We start from the raw sequence: 21,995 nt of genomic DNA, 5'->3' as shown, positions 1-21,995 counted from the left end.
AACCTGAGGAAGGTCGTGGGTTTCCCCCCGGGCTCTGCCCATTTTCCATCCACCATAATGCTGGCCGCCATTGTATAAGTGAAATATTCTTGAGTACATCATAAAACGCCAATCAATTAAATTACGATATAGCAGTGAGCAAGCCTGTGTGTTCATATGTTCAGTGGAGTACATGCAGATGCATTTTCAGTGGAGTGCTGGCCCGGTTTCATGAATCGGCCCGGTTTCACGAAACACTCTTGACGTTACGTTCACCTGACTACCAGGATAACCAGTACTGTAGGCATTACGTTGTCATGGTAGTTGTGAGCTCATAACGTTAAGAGAGTTTCGTGAACTGGGTCCAGGCAATTGAGTTCTGTTCATATTCATTTCTTGTGCACAAGTCACTTCCTTTAGTTTGTAAGGGACTTTATAAATTGGTGACTAATTAACATGTTAATGCGCATGTGGATTCTGCATTGCAGATTCTTAGTGACTTAGTCATTGCACTTTGAAGAGGGAATGAAGTGAAGGAGAAATGCAGGGTTTGGGAATGCATCTCCACCAACAAATACCACTAGGTTTTCTCAAAGTGTCAGATATTGCTGAGACTGAATGTACATACCCTTATCAGAATTGCATTGTATGCTCATTATTAGCTGGCAAAAGCACAGGCATCGCTTATGTCATAACATGAGTGCCAGCATCAGCATCGAGTAACAAAGGAACCAATGGTAAAGTAAATGTTCGGTGCTGAATCTTAAAAAGTGCTGCATGTGGTGAGGTTTTTTTTTTATATCCAGAGCAAAATGACACAAGTGGGATGTTCTATCATTCATTTGCTGTGTGTGTTATTAATGACCATAAATTACAAACTTAACAACAGGTGTATTCTGTATTTGTGTATTAGAATCAGTATTTTGGTTGGGGGGAGGTATCTACAGGTATAGATCTGAAGTTTTACATACTTGTAAAGCATAACAATATGAGGAGGATCTTCCATCGTTGATGCTCAATGTGCATATTAATTCTGTTTCAAGCTGGACTTCTGCATTCATGTGTCCTCCTACAGACAAGCTCTTTGGTAGCTTTCCTGCTAAATATAAGGTTTTAAACTAACTGCTCAAGACTTAACATTGTCAGCTATTCATGATTATTTATGATCACTTGTGGTGTTTGAAGTTAGGAGACAATGGGATCAAACCCGTGTCGGGTCACACCAAAGACTTTGAAAGTGGTACTTGATGCTGACTGGCTTGGTGCTTAGCACTGAGAGGATAAAGATAGGAAACATCACTGGTTGGCACGGTATCAATATAATTAATATGACTGGATGGGGTATCCTGTCGGGTGCCTTCGGCATGATACTTCAGTGGAGGCAGCACTTTGGCAGCATGGACTCACCCTGCCACAGAAAGACACAGTATATGTATACACACCTAATGACTTGTACTATGACTGAAAAGTTGTTAAGTATGACATTAAACCTCAAGCATACATGCATACTTGTATTATTGATGTCCCTCAGTTGGTTAGCGCGCTAGTGCAGCGTATTGACCCTGAGTCTCTCACCAATGCGGTCGCTGTGAGTTCAAGTCCAGCTAATGCTGGCTTTCTCTCCGGCCATACTAGGTAAGGTCTGTCAGCAGCCTGCGGATGGTCGTGGGTTTCCCCTGGTTTCCACCCACCATAATGCTGGCCGCCATCATATAAATGAAATATTCTTGAGTACAGTGTAAAACAACAATCAAATAAATAAATAAATAAATATTGATGTCCCTGGTGTTGTTACTCAAGTAGGTAGAGGACTCTGCTGTTTTGCCAGTGGAAAGATGTGTGTTCCTTTGCAGGAATCCACATAACCTTGTTCCTTTCATTGAACAAGTGCACTTGGTTTTTGTTGTCTTTTTAAACAGAGAGGCAACTGTTAAAAGTAACTGACTTGAAATTATGTACACTAAAGTCAATGAATCCAGATTTACTGGTGTTATACTATTTTAAATAAAACATGTACGACTTGTTCTGTTTTTTCCGTTGTAGACATCTGAATTACAGTTGACGATCAGTGGATTGGAAAAGGAACGAGACTTTTACTTTGGGAAGTTGAGGGATATAGAGATCATGTGCCAAGAAAATGAAGAAAACCCAACCATTAAAAAAATTGTAGAAATTCTGTATGCAACAGAGGTAAGCCATTCTAGGCATCACTGCAACCTTAGCATGCTTTGTAGTTAACGTTCCTTCCATGAAATGAAAATGCCTGTTTTACTGAGGGGGAGGGGTTGCAAGTTACAAGGTTGGTACTTTTGTTGAGCAGCTTTGGGCGAACATTATATGTATATGTAGCGTATAGTATTAACATCTTCTTTCACTCTGACCTTTTCCTTAACATTTATTAGAATGCATCACAACATCTATTATTTAGAAAAATAAATAAAACTACTCTGAGGGACACAAGATTAGCTAATCCTGTACTTCATGCACTTATCAGTGCACATTATAGTACGTAGATTGAAAATATAGCATGGCATACTCTCCATTTATGTACTTTGGTAAATCCAACAAATGGCTTCTTAGAACAAAAACCTGGTGGCATTGTGTAATGATGCAGTCTGAATTTCACACAGCGATAATCATGAAAGGCAAAAAAAGCCCAGGTATATATGGCTTTGTATGTCACTTTTTGGTTGATGGGAAAGGGGTTATTCAAGTAGGTTATTCAATATACCATCCAAAAAATATTCACTTTTTTTCAAACCATAAGCAAACAGTCTAAATTTTTTAAAATGTTTCTCCAGTTCCAAGAGAAACTTGGTGGAAATATTAAAATGATATAGGGGACTTCTTAGCCTAGTGGTTAGCCAGTGCAGCACAACGACCCAGGAGCCCCTCTCCTATGTGGTCGCTATGACTTCAAGTTCAACTAATGCATTCTTCTTCTCCGGTCGTTTTTGGGAAGATTTGTGAGAACCTGCAAAATGGTTGTGGACTTCCGCCCACCATAATGCTTGTCTCCGTCATGTAAGTGAAATATTCTTGAGTATTGTGTAAAATACCCATGACATCACATGAAATTATGACATGGAAACCCTATGGAGGTAGAGCTAACTACATGATTCACACATTAGTGGGCCTCTTGACTTTTTCTTCTTGGTACTAGATTCCATGCAAAGGTAAACATTTAGGTACACTAAGTGTTGTTGAACTGAAGTTTTGTAGTGATGTATATCCAATATGCAAGCCCTTTGGTGGCTGTGGCACCAATTGTATATATGATAAAGTGTATGAAATGGAAGAAATTACCTCCTTGAATGTATATATTTGTTACAATAACATAACCTATGTCCATTTTTCTTGTAAACCGGAGTGCAGTTCAAGGAGTTCTTCTGTCCATTAAGGAAGATTTGAGGGCATTTTGACAGATTGAGGGCTAGAATTATGATAAAAGTGCAGTTATTTCCATTGTTTTGCAGGTTGTAATACCATAATACAGTAAAAATTTTTAATAACTGCTACCGTGTGCTACTTTGTTGGTTTTAGGAGGGCTTCGCTCAAACCGGATGATGAATTTGTGGATGCCAATGCTTCTGAGGAGGATGAGGAATACTGATGGAAGCAGATTTTTACAGGGAGGGTGTGAAAAGTGTTCTAAACAAAACCAGTTGGAAGAGGTTCACATGACATTTATCTACCAAATATGTCTGCTGTGGGATTGTGTGGACAGTGCTTTATTACAGGAAGGTGCACACCAAATTACAGCACACGCCCCAATGGTTTGACAAATCCAAGTGAAGGTCTACAGGTGCTTGGTCAGTTGTTTGTGTGGACTTGAAGCTGCCACATCTGTACTCAAGCTCTTTATAAAAGATGCACAACTGACCCCTTAGTCATTGAGACTAAGCACTCGGACACTTGGATTTCGTTACACCCAATGTCATGTATTTTACATGTCACATAGGTTCTTTGATCATTTTCTGGGCACAACATAAAAATAATTTGGCATATAAGCATGCCAATTCAGTTCACCATACAATGATCAAAGAAATGAAATTTTAGAAAGGGGATTACTATTTATTCAAATTGACAAATCCTGTGTTTACTATCATTTATTCTATTTTCGTATTTATATGGCATACATGTAAGCTTTCTATTACTGGTACTAACAAGGCTGTGTTACGTGTCCACTATGTAAAGGTCATACCATGTATATTAAACTATTTTCACAATCATACAAGTATGTGTAAGCCCACCTGATGAATGCTGAAGTGAACTGGTTTTCTTGCCTCTAATCCCAACCAGTGAAAATTAGGCATGGTCTTCATGAAATACTGCAAAGCCTGCAAGCCTCCTAATTTGTTTTTTTCTTTTTCTCTGCCTTGTTGTACATACTTCTTGATTTCCACTCATTAGTTTGTGAAATTCATTAATATCTTTTCTTTCTTAGGCTGTGAAAAACAAAACAAGTTGAACTTTATTCATTTTGTTTCCAAAATCATACATGCCTGTAAAATACAGTTCTATCTTGTTTTAGAATCTTACTGCTTACTGTAAATTTTTAGACAAAACCAATATGCGTTATAGCAAGTGCAGATGAATATATTCAGCTTTCACCAAAGCATATGTATGTATCATGTGGAAGCAGAGTAACTAACCTTTGAAATACTGATATTGTTAATAATTCTATACATGCACATGTATTTGTTTCGTTTGCATGGAAATTTGTCTAAAACACTTTGTAAACCAACCACTATGGGAAGCCTCTTTGAATCGGTAAGAAAACCTGATCTGGCATATACGTTTGTGTTATGATTTCCGTGTTATGACCATTTTTTGTACATAATTCTGTAGAAACTAGGCTGTCTTCACTAAAACACTCCACTGTGGCCTATCCAAGTATTTGAGGACAATGGGTCATTCCACTGTTTGATTGTACAGAACTTTGGTGTTTAGCATTGTTGCTTGTGCATTAGAGAACAGTACATATAGAAAATCCATTGGTTTGGTTTTGACTTAGTGGTTATAGGTTTGTTGGCATTGCTATGCCCTGCTGACTCTCTCTAGCTCTCTGTTTCTCACAAGTGTTTGTGCTTCCTATCTGGCTTAGTTATCTGTGGAAATTTAAGTGAACTCCGAAAATCACAGATAATTTTTTTGTGTAAATTGGCATTCATTGTTCAGCCCTAGTACTAAAACTTACACTCATTTGAAAGGAAAAAATGAATTATATTTTGGTAGGACCTTGTAACTAGTTTAATTGTGAATGTACTGCTTAAATATAGGCTGAAATCTCTGATGTAGTCCATAGTTACATGTACTTACTACATGCTACAAGTTCTGTTCAGTTTAATGTGGTTTTTACTGCAGTCGACTGTCTTTTAAATGTCATTTTCATTATATCATTGTAATTGGTATATCTCAACTGCTGATGAAACCTTCTGGCAATATCATCTTTAATATAGCACTGGGATGGTTTGGATTTAAACCTAGATATATCTTCCTGTAATGATTTATTCAAAAGTCCACTCCCACGACAGACTTTTATCTGTACTCAATATATTGAAGTGTTATCAATGGTACTCAAAATATTGAAGTTGATATTGGCTCATGATCCCAAACTATTTCCACTGAATGTGGTGGGTCAGATAGTTTTTATTATCTATTGTTGCCTTGGTATTTTTAATTTGATGTAACAGCAATATGATAATTCATGTTTGAATCATCCAACAAGCAGTGCAGGGTCACTGGCTTTCTGCTGTAAGTGGAGATAAGTAGAGGACATGAGCAATCAAACTTGTGTAGACTATTTAGACTAGGTGATTTGTTTTTAAAATATGAGAAAGAAAACAAATTGAAATTTGTATTACTGGCACACTATATTCTAAGAGTTTTCATGTGAGATGTTCTAGTATGACAAATTTGAAACTGCTTCTTAACAATTTGTCCTTCATTGACTGTGTTGGCCCAATTAAAACATTGTTATCTATCTTGAACTTCTGTTTCTCAGTTGATTGAATCAGTTATTCACAACAGAGTTTTACCTCACTGACACTAATTTTGAGGCACTCAGTGTAGGCATCGTTAACAGGTTAAAGGAATCTTGGGAGGATTGTGTAGGTACATAGGTTCACTTATGTTTTTCTGCCCCGAATCATGCACTGTTGCAGATGTTCAGAATATGATTTGGATAACACATTTCAGGTTATTTATTAATTAGTCATTTAATATACATGTACTCATTTGTATGTAAAGGGTTTGTGTGACCTTGTTTTGGCAGCCACACTGAAGCAATTCCTTTTTTCCAGTTTTGGGTTAAAGTCACGTATAGGAGAAACAATATTCTTTCTTCTGGATGTTAACAATTATCTCTCCTTGAAAGTATGGGAGGAGGTTACCTACCCAACACACCATTTGTTAGTCAATCTCATGTTGCTTATGCAGTGTTGTCCAACATTTTGGAGACGCGTCCACATAATAGAAACTATGGCCAACAACTGCCAATGCTGTTAAGCCTTGTAACACTTATGGAGTGGGTAACTCTTATTGATCAACGCGGCTGCGACAGTTACAGTGAGAAATGACCCCATATGTGTCAGATTTACGGTTAGGATCATTTGCCGTTGTTCACTTGTGCATTAAAACTTGACTTTCATAAGTCGATGTCAACCTAAAAGTTCCTACAAACTAATTAGCCTATTCTAAAAAGTTAATGGCAGTAACAAATTGACAAGTGACATTTTCAGAGTCTACTCCCATACTCCTAACAGTGCACGTGCTGCTCTCCGCGCTTATTTAACATCACTGCCACCACAAGACTAGCTTGACAATTGAAGAATTTGCGACGCACGTAGGCTTCTTCAGGGTTAGCCTCACCACTGGTGTCCTCGCGCGAGACTTAATTAATTAGCAATTATCAATAAAATTGTTTTAGTTGCTGGTTGGAATCTTGTAAGGGTATCAATAATTAATAGAAAAAGGTGTTGAGAGTTTTTGACATCCCTTCCTGTCTTATAACCGTGACCCCACTGGCCTCGGCGTGGTTCAAGATTTCTGTACAAAATTAGCTAGTGGTGACAGTGATAATCTACCCTACTGTGTCCACTATCGCGAACCTAGAGGGGATAATCCCTTGGCTCAGCCATACATTTGAGTTCATTTAGGCTGATAAAGGTCATGACCTCAAGGTCACATTAAAGCAGCATGAAGGAGGCGGGCTCAATAACTGTTACAGAATAGGCTCGGAAAATGTGATTATTTTTTATAAAGAGTTGTGATTCCCATGGACCATTTTGGTTCGGCGAGTCTCATAACATGTTACAGAGACCACCTTGGTTGACTTCGATTGATGATGTTGAAGGCCCTTCTTTATCATAAGTTCGACACATTTAGGCTTGTTTGTCACTGTAACTCACACAACTGAGTTGCTCGATATGAGAGTTACCTCGCACCGCAACTATTTGTTTATTTGATTAGTGTGTTTACGAAGCTTGGATAAATTGGAGGGGTATCTAAGTTCATTTCCTTCAAAGTCTAACCGGAATTTCGACGACAATTATCTCGGACCATTCGGCGTCGTGGACAAAGCCTCTCCTTGGCCTTAACCTATAAAGAACATCACATTATTCCTAGCTGTTCTTTGATTGGCTCATCTGGGAGACAGTTTGCCAGGATCTGCTTTCACGAAACTTCTCAAGTCTATGGATCGCTTCGGTGGCTTAATAGTTAAAGCGTGCGCCTCGAAGTCGGGATGCCCGGAATCAAACTCGGGTCGGGTCACACCGACTTCATAGACTTAAAGAATGATGCTTGTTGCTGGTTCTCGTGGCGCTCAGCACTGAGAGATTAGAGCAAGGAAACAGGACCGCTTGGCCCGGTGTCAGTATAAATGATGATATGCTTGATATCATGATTGATATGCAGCATGATACTTTAGTGGCATGGGATCGCCCTGCCACAAAAAGACGCAGTATATGTACACACACCTAATTACTTCTCCTCGTCATATGACTGAAAAATTGTTAAGTACGACGCTAAACCCCAAGCATTCATTCTTAAGTTAATGCAGTAAGTCCTGAGTGGAGTGTTTCTTAGAAGAAGGAAAAAACATAACTCAAATAATGTACATCAGTATAGTACATGTATTGTTCTCAAGCAAAATTACTTAAGCAGAAAATGTTTCGTGAGACCCAGCCCGGTTGTTCGGGCTTAACTTTCCTGCATTTGACGCTTAAAGGGTCGGGAGAGTGACCACAGCTTTAAACTGATGCTGGCAACATTGTACAACATTTGGGGCCGTGGGGTAAACATTGCCCTGAAAAATTGTGACTAAATTAAAGAACGTTTAAAGTGAAACAAGTCCGTACACAAATAAATGTGCTGTTGTAGTGTTAACTTGTCATGCATGGTCATGTTTTATCACAACAACATCAAAAGTAAGTATATAATTTGCTTGTATTGCGTCCGATCAAATTCAAATTAATCTAGACTGCTCCTCTTTACATTCCTCTTCCCAGCTGCGTCAGAAAGAAATTAAAAGTCGCTGAGCTTAAAATAAGAGCCCAAATTGAACCCAAGTTCAGCTTCCATGACTAGCTTGAATCGAGAGTTATAACTTACAAAGCAGTTTAACAGGGTCAGCTTCAGACACAAGGCTTTATATCGTGTAATATATACATGTATCTCAAAAGATACTCGATGAATTGAGGGAGGCTAGGCGTTTCTAATGAATAAAAACAAACCAACAAAAGTAAAAAGAAAGTTTAAGCTGCTCTATATATAGGGCTTACCGCGTTCAATGTTGAAAACGGGATTAACGCCGCACTCAAGAATGATTCACATTTTAAGATGGCGGTTACAGTATTATGTGTGTATAGGAATGCACCGCAATGACCAAGTATATATGAAGGACATTCCCACATGTGACACACGGATATAGATATATTGATGAGAGCAAGTGATCGAACTTCACCTCTAGCTGTACACCCATTCGCATGTCTTCCAAAGGGAACTGAAAAGCATCTTCACCATACCGCCATGCACGGTACACCCTCTGATACGTATGTGCCATGCATGAGTAAATGGGTAAATATATATATATATATATATATATATATATATATATATATATATATATATATATATATATATATACAAGCCTACTTGCAACAATACGCATGCGAGTTGGATAATATGACATGGTATTATTCATTTCAGAGTGCAAGACAAAAATTGATTTGCATTATGCATCAAAGAACAACATTGGTACACAAACTGAATTAAGATTAATTTGTTGATACAAAATCATTATAATATGCTGTGCTTTGCACTACGATATGATGAATTAAACCTTAAAAAATGATTTAAACATATGATTCAGAAACTGGATTCTGTAACACACCATGTAAGAATGTACGCAAACTTCTGTAATTGTGTAAACCCATTTCGGTTTTGTGGTAAGATATAAACGATTCTGGCCCTCTTGCAACCTTTTTAAATCCCACTATTTCCAGAATATCCTGGTATTTTCCCCAGAGATTTCTGAAACGTTCAATTTCACAAGGGGAGCTTGCCTGTCGCATTTCGTCTTCACCTGAAAAATTCATCAGCTGAAATGAAAGAAACGGCTGGAAAGAATAATTTCACACGCCAAATGTATGAGCCAGGTTAAGTAAACCTGTACATATATATTAACAGATCACACAAACAGTTTCGGGTTAACGGAGTATATAGCCTATTAGAGTTTCCAGCTTCTCCCAATTTGTATCAAAGACTCATCGTGGGTTGAGAAGTCTTGTTTTGTAAAATATGCTGTATTAGCAAAATAGGCAAGCATGTAATTCGACTTTTTCGCCAGACGTGGGTGTGCATAAGCAACAAATTCTGTGTCCTTACAAAACAAGTGATACTTCTTGAGTCTAACTAAAGGTACTCATTCTTCGACAGATATATGTAACGACCATATTTAAACGTTAAACACTTTTACCTGTGTTATAATTAATCATACACCTGGGTGTCGTGAATATAGCGTGTCTTCATTTTAAGTTCAGTTTATCTGAAAAGTCAAATAATAAGCCAATATATATTTTGTGTCAACAATTAACAATGTGTAGATGTTTTAATTTTTGAAATATTACCAGGCACCAGAGTTGACGTAGTTCCTCCTTTTCCAGTCCAACTAAGCGTGACAAAAGCTGGAAGTCCATGTCTAAAAGATAGCAAAAATTCGTTTCCACTGAAAAGCGATTGACTGCATGCATGACGAAATGACATATATTGATTCACTCGGTAGCTTTCCTGCATTCGATCAAATGTAGGTCTTAGTACAATGTATGACATGTATTACAATACATACAATGCCGCTATAGAGGTATAATAGTACGCCACTTATCAAACATTAATAGTACTATCATCACAAACTTAAGCTTGATTTCTCGTCCACGGTAATATTCATTACATGTTATTAACTCACCTATCAAGGCTAGTATGCACGACAGGACATGCTCCAGATCAGATTCTTGTACTCTTGGTGTGGTCAGAATGCCTATCATATCAAAATCCACAGCAAAATTTGGTCTCTCGACCTCCAAACCAATGGACAGTACAAATAGCTCCCAGTTCTCAATGGAAAGAATGGCTGGTTTCGACTTCGTATCTACATCAATGCAGCGTTGTGCACCTGATGCCTGACTCAAGATAATGTCCGCCTGGGCAGATTCAACCTGTAATTTAGATCATTTGCATATATATATATATATATATATATATATATATATATATATATATATATATATATATATATATATATATATATATATACCTTTACACTTTACACCTTGCATCGAAACAGATTACAGTATACAATGCTCATAAATACTATGAGCCAGGAGAAATAACCGTTACTTGCCAGTCGAACCCGACTTCTATAAGTATATTCTAATGGTTGAAAATAACGCCTCAAAGATTTGGCGATTTTATTACTTACTAAGCAATTAAAAAAAAGAACAGTTCTGTTTTTGGCAGAAAAAAATGAGTGGGAACAGAGATAACGACAAACAAAATTCTAGCTTTTCCGCGAAAAAGATTTTATGCTGGTATCGCCAACATTTTAGTGAGAAGTTGTTATCGGTCACAAATCCAGGTACACTCAAACAAATTAATCTTACATTTAACAGAAAACATGTTGTCTGAGTGATGCTAGAGCGTATTCTGTTATCATAACACAATTTTCTGTCAAATTGAACAGAAAATCCTGTTACCCTAATTGAATGGTTATGTTGAATTAATAGAATGTGTGTGTTATATTTTACAGAATAATCAGCTGCAGTAACAGAATACATTCTAGTATCACTCAGATAACTCAATTTAACAGATTAATTTTTTGAGTGTATATCACATTGTAACATTACCTTACAATAGGTTCTAACTTGAACAGCTTATAGATACATGGTTCATCAGCTTTCTACATGCATATATATCCCAAAGACAACATATACATTAAAACATATATCTGTATGGGTAAAAAAAGACAAGAACTAACTTACAAAACATTTTAGAAAATGTAAAAGCTTGTTACATTCTGGTCGAATGGGAAGAAAAGGCTTTATCATATCTGCCAGGCATTTCCACCAGCCACTCTGCAAGAACAAAGCAAGCCCATATTAAACTCACTGTGAAACTACATGTATATACATGTACACTGGCATTCGTTATAATTTAATACTGATATGGAAACACAAAATATTCAAAAACAAAGGCATGCGTTCAGTTTAGGAAATATCTTCAGAAATGTCTAAATTGTGGACTTTGTTAAAACGTTGTGTTCATATTTACCTCTTCGTCATTTACCTCTCCTGCCATTGTGCATTGGCAGAGAATGATCTTATGTCATACTCTATAAGCACTATTCTGCATCCTGCAACAAACATAACCCTATATAAATAAATAAATAAATAAATAAATAAATATATATATATATATATATATATATATATATATATATATATATATATATATATATATATATATATATATATATATATATGGTTAGGGTTAGGGGTTGGGTTATACAATATTTTAACAATATTTTACAATAACACTACTTTCGGTCGAGTTGGTGAAATTGTAAGGCCTTGTCGCCCGACAACGCTAGTGCTTATTTTGATTTCAAACTGACAATCATTTTGTTTCCAAAGTTTTACCCTATGCATATATGGCAACATATTAACAGATGTCAGTTGTTTTTCTGGGGGTCTCAAAAAACATTTTCTAGCCATCTTAAAACCATGCATCAAATGATGTCATTTCAACTTACGGAATTTCAACAAAGTTTTACATGTTCATGTACATGTATATTTGAATGACACCACTATACACAGGGCAACCTGATACAAACTGCAATTTAACCCATCTGGAACGTATTTTAACCCATATACAGACCTATACATGCACATTCACACGAGCGCCTATCTATGTGTTGCGTCACAACAATCATGTGGGTCCTCTTTTAGCATGCGCACATTGCACATATCTATAGGTATCTATACTCACCTACAATACATCAATACATATACTCAAGGGCCTATCAAGTTTCTTCCTTGTCTCCACTTTTACTCTTTCCCGCACTTAGTGAGCACGTATGTATATGTGCTTTTCACACATTTATGGATACGGTGTATACACTTCCACGCTATATGGCGTTATACAGCATACGGACCGCTTTGTGTAGTTTGTTGGTCTCTCAATTCAAAATACTTAAAAGAGGAAGTTGTAACTTCTTCGCTTGGCGTTCAGCATAAAGGGAATAGTGCAACGACTGGTTGATCCGTATCAGTATAATGGCTCGGGCGGTGCGGCTTATTTGCATTCGGTAAGTCGTCTCAGTGAAGCAGCAATAGATAAAAGAGCGGTGGAAATCCGTCCTGCAACAAGGAGGGACACTACATGCTCTCTAACGATTAAGTAGGACTTTAAACCCCAAGCACTCAATTCAAAATACTCTCAGTATTTACTCAGAGATACCACTGAACCGTCGTTATATTTCCGCCTCTATGAACTCTCCACAAGGCACTCAATTTCCACATAACTTTTCTACATACTCAGATCGATACCAAGTGCTTAATTTACGGCATGTGAGGTTTATTCCTCGACTCCAAAAAAAACAGTTTCCACCTAACCTTTGTACCTATACTAAGACGTACCACACAGCGGTCAATAAGGCTTCCTTTTTGTCTCCTGGAAACAGAGGTTTCCACCTAACATTTGTACCTTTTCTCAGGCATAGGCTACACATCGGCCAGTGAGGTTTCCTTCTTGTCTCCTAAAGAGACAGTTTCAACCAAACATTTGTACTTATACAGGGACATACCACTCAACAGTCAAACAGGTTTCCTTTTTGTCTACAAAAGACACAGTTTCCACCCAACCCTACACAGCTGCCAGTGAGGTTTTCTCCTTCTTTCCAAAAGACAGTTTCCATCGAACCTTTGTACCCATACTCAGAAATATACTATACAACTGTCAGTAGGGTTTCATCCTTTTTTCCAAAAAGACACACCGAACCTATGTATATCTATCCTTAGACATATATACTACTCAACAGCCCCACGATTAGATTTAATCCTATATTCACCAAAGGACACAGTTTCCACCTAACCCTTGTATCTATATACTTAGACACACACTATTGAGTCAATCCAGAGGCGCCGGAACTGATGTGAATAGGGGGAGGGTTCAAGGGTCGAGGGCACCCCCACTTTTCAAGATAATAACTTTTTAGAGTGCCAGGAAGATTTGATCCGGTATTAAATGCAACGTATATATTGTAGTACCTAATTCTAAAATTTCATGTCTTCCATATTTACTGTACTAAGATGAATAACACCGAATAAGATGAATGTCTCGACAATAATCAGTACTAAGCGCATACAAGATTGATTCTTATAGATCCATCACCGTGTCTGGCTAAGTACACATCTTTGGCTACTATACAGTTTTACATATAGATTCTCTTTTGCTTTCACAAATAAGGTGAAGTAAGAAAGTATTAAAATTATATATAGGGTTGGGAAATTCTTTATTTGCTGTCAATCAGATAAAATCCTTTTACTTAGTGAAAAATTTCACCAAAGACTTTCATCTGTGGCTGCCTTTTAAAACTCGAGGCCCCGATGTTACACTTAGAACCACGACGCCTAAACTCCGCATATTCCACGATTTCTGATCTTTTAATTTTTTTTGTCAATTTCGGCTCCGTATATACACTCTTTAGACCCATCGTGTACGTCTCGTACCAATCGTATTAGCTTCGAATGCCTGAAAACTTGTCAATCTATGGACGCGGAGCTTACAGGTCCTAAGGTGATCGAACAGATTCTTGAACTGCCACCGCCACCCTGTCCCCACACTTTTAATCTTGTAAATTTTTTAAATCGCTTCGTTTTTATTCCTCTGTACTCCTTAAACCCAGCGTCACGGTGCCTCAAACTGAATGCCTGCTAACTATGCGTCTCTGGCAGTCTATTGTCGCCGTACCCCGAGATCTAAGCGGGCCTTGCATGGACAATCACCTAACGAAAGACACAGGCCGAGTTTCAAGAAGTCCTCTTAACGTTAAGAGCACGGAACTACTCTGGCGACATAATGCCTACAGTGCTAGTTGTCATGGTATTTATGAGCTTTTGGCTTGAAGATTTCTTGGTTCAAGTGGGCCACAGTTTCCGCATTACGTTTGTATCTATGCTCAGACCTACTACGCACCAAACTGCCAAGGTTTTTTTCCCATATGGATCCCATGTGGATATTTGTATAGGAGTTCAGTGTTCTCGACTTGCTCACAAATCTCTTCACGCACTCGCCATGTTAAAGATTTATAGACTATAAAGCGTTTTCGCTCTCGCCAAGGTCACTTCACACACATGTCATATATGTATGCGAAACTGGGAAGCGCACGCCTACACCTGAACAACCATACGGCTATACAGAGAGCACATCACACCATATATTGTCAACAACAACACCATGGCAATATATTAGATGGCATCACAAACATAAAATGTCATAAGAGTACATGTTAAACAATACCCATAACATATTATTGTCCCCAAAAACATAGCCATCAAATTTACAATTTGCTTTCTATTTCCGCATTACATATGCATAAAGGACATACATGTAATTTAACATGGCATGTATGAATATATACATGATTAAACCGCTCTACCGCACGTTGTAACACAAACAGGCCTGAAGTTGCCTCATACAGTGATATATACGTGCTATACACAAGCTGACACTTTTGTGGCATGTTCTAATGCATGGGCTTACCTCACGTCTAGCCGTGCGTGTACATCGAATGTATGATGTATACATGCATAGGGCACACGCGTATGTACCCTCCAAACAAACACTACTTACCGTTAAACGGCTTTCTCGTTATATGTGCTAAATGCCCAGACTGCTGCACGACGCACAACCGAATAAGGAGAATATGGAAGCCGTACATTCGCCGTTGTTACACCGTTTCAGCTACAACTATTGATCTTCCGCTTTAGAGACACCGTTTTAGGTGCTTGCATGAATGCCCGCAACTGACCTAGAAACTTTCCGTGTAAAATCCTACCACATATATAATCATACAGAATATGCGTGCATGGATATAGAGCGACTTATGCAATCCCTTTGTCAGTTTATCATCAGATTACAGTTTCAAATCCCTGTAGGATTAATTATTTGTGTCCAGCTTAAGTATAGGTCTAAATTAGAACGTGTGTTTGTCGCTGTTGTTTGGTTATAACATTGAGTATAACAAAACCCTAACTGAGGTACGTTGAGAAGAGGTCGTATTTCACCGCGGTTACGTGTGACCATCCGCATGCTAACTATGAAATTGTCGTCGCTCCTCTGGTTTTGCTATCTATGTTGTAGGTCCCTATAATCTGTATTGCTTTATTCGGCTCTCCCGCTAAGCAAAACGAACGTGACGTCATACAACTCACATGATAGCCTTGTCAGTCATATCGCATATTCATGCTTCGATGAAAGACATATTAGTTCAAAAATCTGTAAACAAAACGGAAGGTTATCAAATCTGAGGGTTATTTCCAACATCTTAATACGCCACAGCCTGCATGTGAGCTGACACTGTCCAGGCAACTTAGATAATAATCGTCACACAGGTCGACAAAACACATTACCTCTCCAAAACGATCGCTTCAGTCCAACAATTAACGGTGTTGTGAAAGCGACCCAATGGCGTCACCGTTCGACAGAATTTTGGTACCAAGATCACTATGCATGCCTGGCAGCACACCCTTTACATGTTGTCCAAATCCCTAACTTGTTTACGGTCTCGAGTCTGAAAGAACAATGCACCAGTGCACAGAGTGTAGCGTTATTTAGGTAGTCATCTGACATGGATTCCTGACGGGTGACACCCGCTGTGCGTGGCCTCTGGGCTCCCTGTATAAGGAGCCTCCAAAGTGGGTTAACTATATAGGAGGTACCAAAAGTGGAGGTATCTGTCAGAACCACTTTTATATGGATTTTGCCAAACATATTAAACGCTCCATATAAGGGCCTTCAGACGCTCCCAAATGGACGCGCTATACGGGCTAGCTCAAACAGTGGAGGTAACAGGTGATTTCAGCCATAAAGCACGTTTCTTTTTCTTTTTTTAAACATCGTATTTTGTGTTTAACAAGTACACATTAATCCTAAAGCTTATAATGTGTACATTCAAGGCACAAATAACGACAAGTATCTTGTACAATTACCCTTTTTTTTTGTTACATAAAATGTAACACACACACACACACACACACACACACACACACACACACACACGCGCACGCGCACACGCACACACTTAATCACTATGCTGAGTGTATATATATATATATATATATATATATATATATATATATATATATATTTATTTATTTATTTATTTATATAGGGTTATGTTTGTTGCAGGATGCAGAATAGTGCTTATAGAGTATGACATAAGACCACGTTTAGATGCTTCAGTGAACTGACATACACCATTGATTATTGATTTATCGTTTTTTTCCCATTACATTGGGAGAACCGTACAAAATTCTTGTGGCAGAAATATCATCACTAAATCCAACGTCTCTTATTTTCAAAAACATGGCCTGTTTCTCCGACACGCAATGCTTACATTCCAATAAATAGTGACGGGTAGTTTCAACCCTGGCGCCACAGCTACATCGAGGAGAATCAGAGACATAACTGTTGAACAAATCATCATTTAGCCATTTCATAAGCGACATAAACATAGACAGTCTACTGCCTGTATTAATACCAGGTTGGGGGTTTGACTTTTGAGCATAACTTCAGAAGCTGATTTTTTACTTCAGTGTGATCAGTAGCCTGTTTGATCGGTTCAGGTAAGGTCTTCCAGTCTCTGGTAGTTGCATGACAGAATGATTTGTTGACTGATCGTGGATAATTGTATGAAAAAAAAACAACAAACAAACGGTGTATTCGACGACGTTGGCTTGGTTCGAGAAAGCCGGACTCTTTATACAGCATTCTGGTTGCGCAATTCTTTGCGAGACCGGTTATTATTCTGAGACAATCCTGTGCAAAGATTCGATAGCAGAAACTTGGTGTTTATGGAGAATGTCCCAGAAGGGCGGATGTAAGTGTGATAGATGATTTCTTGCGGCTAAGGTATATTTCAGATTAAACATCAATATCTTCTTGCTGACATTTACTATTAAACTATCGATGTGTGGGTTCCAGTTCGCCTGTGCATTAAAGATTACACTGAGATGTTGATGTGTAATACAAGATTCAGTATAGTTTCCAAAGTAGGATAATCTCAATTGGGTAGGTTGTCTACGCTTTGAACACGGTAATAGTTTTGTCTTTGACGAATTAAAGAGCAAAAAAATTGGTCCGTAGTTTTTGACATTTGATGAATTGAAACTTTTGACTCCAGACTTGAAAATGGCCGTGGCCGTTTTCCAGGCTGAAGAGAAATTACTCGAATGTAGCGAAGGCTGAAAAGGCGGGACAGTACTAGAACAATTTCGTTTCCGGCTTCGTACAAGATCATTGGACTGATTCCGTCTGGCCCCACAACTTTGTTTGTGTCTTAAGAATTTAGCACGTTCTGCACGCCAGAAACTTCGGTAATTATAGCGGACAGGTTTGAGCGATTTTCATCGAGAAGACGCGGGGGCTACAGGTGGAAGACAGAAGGCTTTGTCATTAGGGTTATTAATACAGTTCGATTTGGAATACTGTTGTGTGCAGCTTAGAGAAACTGATTGCATTTCTCTAACGGCGTCCCAATCATAGTACCAAGTATACACCTTCTATATTTAGAAGGTTTGCTATATTACAATTTACAATAGCAAATACAGGACAGTGGTGGCTGCAGAAGGTGTTCAGTATACCATATCTTTGGACGTGACATGGATGGCTACCTCTTATAGTGGGTTTGACAAAGTACTGGATTCTGGCTGTGTCGGTTCAGCGATAACCTGGGTTCTTCCAAATCACGCAATATTGTTCTGGAGATGGACATTTTGGCATTTAAGAGATTATCGTTGACGTCCTCTGATATGAGAACGTTATAATCAGTAAAAGTCGTTGGGATTGCAATGTTAAGAGCACCTGTTATTTTTGTGATGAATTTTGATATGAGGCAGTGCCAAAGATATGTTTTTTCAGAGGGAGTACTGTACTCCCGACTTTAGGCGTAGGCGGTTCGGTACTGTGAACTTTAAAAGAGAGGGGGTAGGCAGTACGGTACTTCCGATTTTGAAGTTTCCAAATACCTGGTACCGCAAAAAACATTTTTTTCCAAATACTCAACATTTTACTAGTTTGGGTCACCAGCAATACACCTGGAAAGCGTAAAGATGGTCGAGTGAAAGGGGATGGAAAAAGACACACATGTGCATATAGGCCTAGGACTAGGATGGATACGCACATGAACAGAGCATTTCGCTGTGTGTCAAACGACCCGTGCCAGATATTTTATCCTCTGCTTTGACACCTGCCAGACGCTCCAAAATAGATTACCCAGGATCATCTGTAACAATTACGGGCTAGTTCAAATATTGGAGGACCAGATAAAATTCGGTTTGAACGAATGAACAGGGCGGCGAGAGCAATCGACGCTGAAGGGCGACAGACAAAACGCGACGGGTTAGGAAGGCTACAGGTCTGACGCAGTTACGCAGAACGCACCTCTCCTGGCTGGTTAGGTCTGCTATCGAAGACTGCTGACGTGAGCACCACGATAGGGGGCTGATCAGGGCTGAACTGCTCAAGTGCTGCTAGACAGAAGCAGCGGGGTATGTAAGCCGGTCAATTCAAACACATGCCGGAAGGCCGCGAGGTATATCGCCAATAGGTTGCAAGCCGTGACCAGGGACGGCTGGTAATTGCTGGTAGGGAGGGGCCGCGTGCATTGCGGTCAGGCCGCAATAGCACGGCCCGCGACTGAAATGGGAAGGATACATAGGGGGCCGTTTGCATTGCGGTCACACCGCAACAGAAGGGACCGCGACTGGGCCGGATACATAGGAGGCCGCGTGCACTGCGGTAAGGCCGCAATAGCTAGGTCCGCGGCTGGGCCGGATATTCGAAGGGCCGCAGGACAGTGACCGGGCCGGGCCTAAACCGTGGCCGACAGGACGACGGAGATCGTGATGACGAACAGTATCAGGCAGCAACCAGATCCCTGATTCTTTCTGTCGTTGAATTCGCCTTACCTTGCGCATGTATCTTTGTCTTATTAAAGGCTTTTATGTATATATATTATATCATTTCTCTATCATCTTTTCCCCAGGGTCTGTTCCGCACTGCATCTAGCTCTCATATTTATGTGGATGTCTGTGTTATCACTGGCAGAGGTTTATCACCAGTTATTAATTGTGACTGACCGCTCGGGAGTAAAATCGTCACATATTTGGTGGCAGCAGTGGGATCTGCCCCATAATCTACGGAACACCCTGCAGTGAATGACAGAGGGAAGGGACGAGATGGATGGCGTAGGCAAGCGGAATGTGCCTAGTATTGGCAGAATGCCCGATGACGGAGAATTTCACATTGACCTTAACCGGGATAGCCGAGACGGTTTAGATGAAGACGGCTGGGTGACACTGGATCACACCTTATGCAGTTTCAATGTGGCCCCAGAGCAGCCTAAGGTCGCAGAGGGAGAGGTATCAGTGGTTCACGGTAGATGGGTGGGCAGACCAGTAGGCGCACAAAGCACTAGAGAATACAGTCTTAACTACGGCAGAAATGGTCAGACAGTTGCAGGGGGAAATTAGTCGCATGAAACAGGGTACATCTTGTGCCTCTGTCATGTCCGAGAAGTCCACATTTGTCAGGAGTAATAGATACAGATGGGAAGACCCTTTGCAAGGGCTACTTGATTCATTTTGAGCACGTGGCCGCTCTTAATGGATGGACGAAAGAACAGAGGGTACAGCACCCAGCAGGGTCGTTGAGGAAAACAGCACAGCAGATGCTGTCGAACTTGAAATCTACTCCAGGGTACGTAGATTTCGATCACTTGAAGGAGGCACTCGGGCGACACTTCACAGTTCAGCGCTAGACAACCGGGTAAAGGTGAAAACCTGTCGGAATTAGCCCGGGAGTTGGTCAGGCTGGCACAGATGGGTATCCTGAGGCGGAAGAGACGCTACAGTATACGCTGCCACGAGATCAGTTTCTGGAAGCCGTTAGTGATGACTTGAGGTTTAATCTGGCAAACGCACCCTAAGACGATTGTCGATGCAGTACATGCGGCAGTTGAGGTTGAGGCTTTCAAACTGAACAGCCCGGTCTACTTCCAAAGAGGAAACACCTTCGGATGTGCCCGAAGATGAAAGTGGAAAGTGAAAGTTCTAAAGAAAGAGATTATTTCCGTGATGAGCGAGATTGTGGCATCACAGTACTCGCTATCCTAGAGGATCGATCGGTCCAAGGCAGGGGCGAGGTAGAGGTGGAGGATCAAGGCAAGGCTGTTGGGGATAAGGCGATCTCGGACATTTTAAACGTGACTGCCCTCGACGGGAAGAGCCTAGGGAACCCGACGGCAGGCAGGCGTCGTCCCCCACGGCGAAGAGAGGGTCCTTGCCGACGACAACTGAAGTGGGGCTCTTCTCTCGGCAAGGATAGGGTCGAGTAAAGCTCTTTGCTGTGTTGATACTGGAGCTTAGCTGTATCTGTTAAGTCGGCGAGTGTGGGAAAAAATGAAAGCCGACACATGACCGACACTGACTGTGTCCACCTTGGGTGGCGTGCGCATCGCAGATGGAACGGACATGCCGGTGTTCGGCAAGGATAAAATTCTCATCAACTTAGATGGAGTGAGGCGGGAACAAACTTTGGTGGTCTGTAGTATCTCTGTCGATGCCATCTTAGGCTACGACTTCCTGAGTAAGAATAGGTGTGTGATTGACACTGAAAACCACAGGGTCCAGATAACTGGACGGTACTTCCAGTGCGAGGTGATCGGAACATTTGGTTGCCATCCAATTACGACCCAGAACAGCTTTAGCATCCCCCTTGGGGTAGAGATGGTTACCTCAGCCAAGGTTGAGAGCGGGTTACCGGGAGAAGTTGGACTTGTGTAAAGTGAACCTGTGCTCAACGATAAAATGGGTGTTATTATGGCAAGGACACTCTCGAGAGTTACACTAAAGGGACAGGTACCAGTGCGGATTTTAAATCCCTCAGAAAACCCAGTAGTGGTTCGAGCAGGCACCTTGTGTGATTACTGGTCTACAGCAACAACGGTCGACGCCAAAGAACTCATGAAAAACGGCAAATCACCCCCTCTGGACCACATGAGGGAGATAATTGACAGATGTAAATAAAGGTTGGACCCGGAGAAATCCGCCATGGTAAAGAATCTCTTGATGAAATATGCAAATCTTTTTGCAAAGGAGGATGACGATTTAGGTAGAGCCACGTTAGTGCACCATCCTGTGAAGACTGGAAATGCTCTGCCGATTCGCATTCCACCA

The 21,995-nt window shown here is 40.0% G+C and overlaps 2 protein-coding genes across 4 annotated transcripts in view; one reads left to right on the top strand and one right to left on the bottom strand.

Moving 5' to 3' along the window:
* LOC135471898 (microtubule-associated protein RP/EB family member 1-like) overlaps window positions 1-3,592 on the top strand; it is a 15,948-nt gene extending 12,356 nt beyond the window's left edge. Inside the window, 3 exon segments of the mRNA XM_064751316.1 lie at window positions 2,023-2,169; window positions 3,523-3,534; window positions 3,536-3,592. Coding sequence (XP_064607386.1) covers window positions 2,023-2,169; window positions 3,523-3,534; window positions 3,536-3,592 — 216 coding nt within the window.
* A 5,546-nt stretch (window positions 3,593-9,138) lies between these two features.
* On the bottom strand, window positions 9,139-16,306 carry LOC135471683 (uncharacterized). Of its 3 annotated transcripts, none has more exons than XM_064750997.1 (6): window positions 16,170-16,306; window positions 11,809-11,890; window positions 11,520-11,612; window positions 10,448-10,697; window positions 10,113-10,183; window positions 9,139-9,584 (listed from the first exon to the last, which is right to left on the bottom strand). In XM_064750997.1, the coding sequence occupies exons 2-6, from the start codon at window positions 11,833-11,835 to the stop codon at window positions 9,339-9,341; spliced, it is 687 nt and encodes a 228-aa protein (XP_064607067.1). In that variant the 5' UTR covers window positions 11,836-11,890; window positions 16,170-16,306; the 3' UTR covers window positions 9,139-9,338. The 3 variants fall into 3 exon arrangements, with proteins under 3 accessions (XP_064607067.1, XP_064607065.1, XP_064607068.1); XM_064750995.1 differs by lacking the exon at window positions 16,170-16,306 and adding an exon at window positions 15,391-15,666; XM_064750998.1 differs by lacking the exon at window positions 16,170-16,306 and adding an exon at window positions 15,301-15,324.
* Between the last annotated feature and the right edge of the window lie 5,689 nt (window positions 16,307-21,995).

This window comes from Liolophura sinensis, chromosome 7 (assembly GCF_032854445.1).
Source record: "Liolophura sinensis isolate JHLJ2023 chromosome 7, CUHK_Ljap_v2, whole genome shotgun sequence".
NCBI lineage: Eukaryota > Metazoa > Mollusca > Polyplacophora > Chitonida > Chitonidae > Liolophura > Liolophura sinensis.
This window is presented reverse-complemented; position numbering and strand designations above follow the sequence as displayed.

Bases quoted from the DNA above. Each gene is read 5' to 3' on its own strand.
- LOC135471683 (XM_064750997.1), bottom strand. From the start codon at position 11,835: ATGGCAGGAGAGGTAAATGACGAAGAG. The intron at 11,613-11,808 runs GTAAATATGAAC...TTGTTCTTGCAG, and splicing joins GAGAGGTAAATGACGAAGAG to AGTGGCTGGTGGAAATGCCT. The intron at 10,698-11,519 runs GTAAGTTAGTTC...TCTAAATTACAG, and splicing joins TACATTTTCTAAAATGTTTT to GTTGAATCTGCCCAGGCGGA.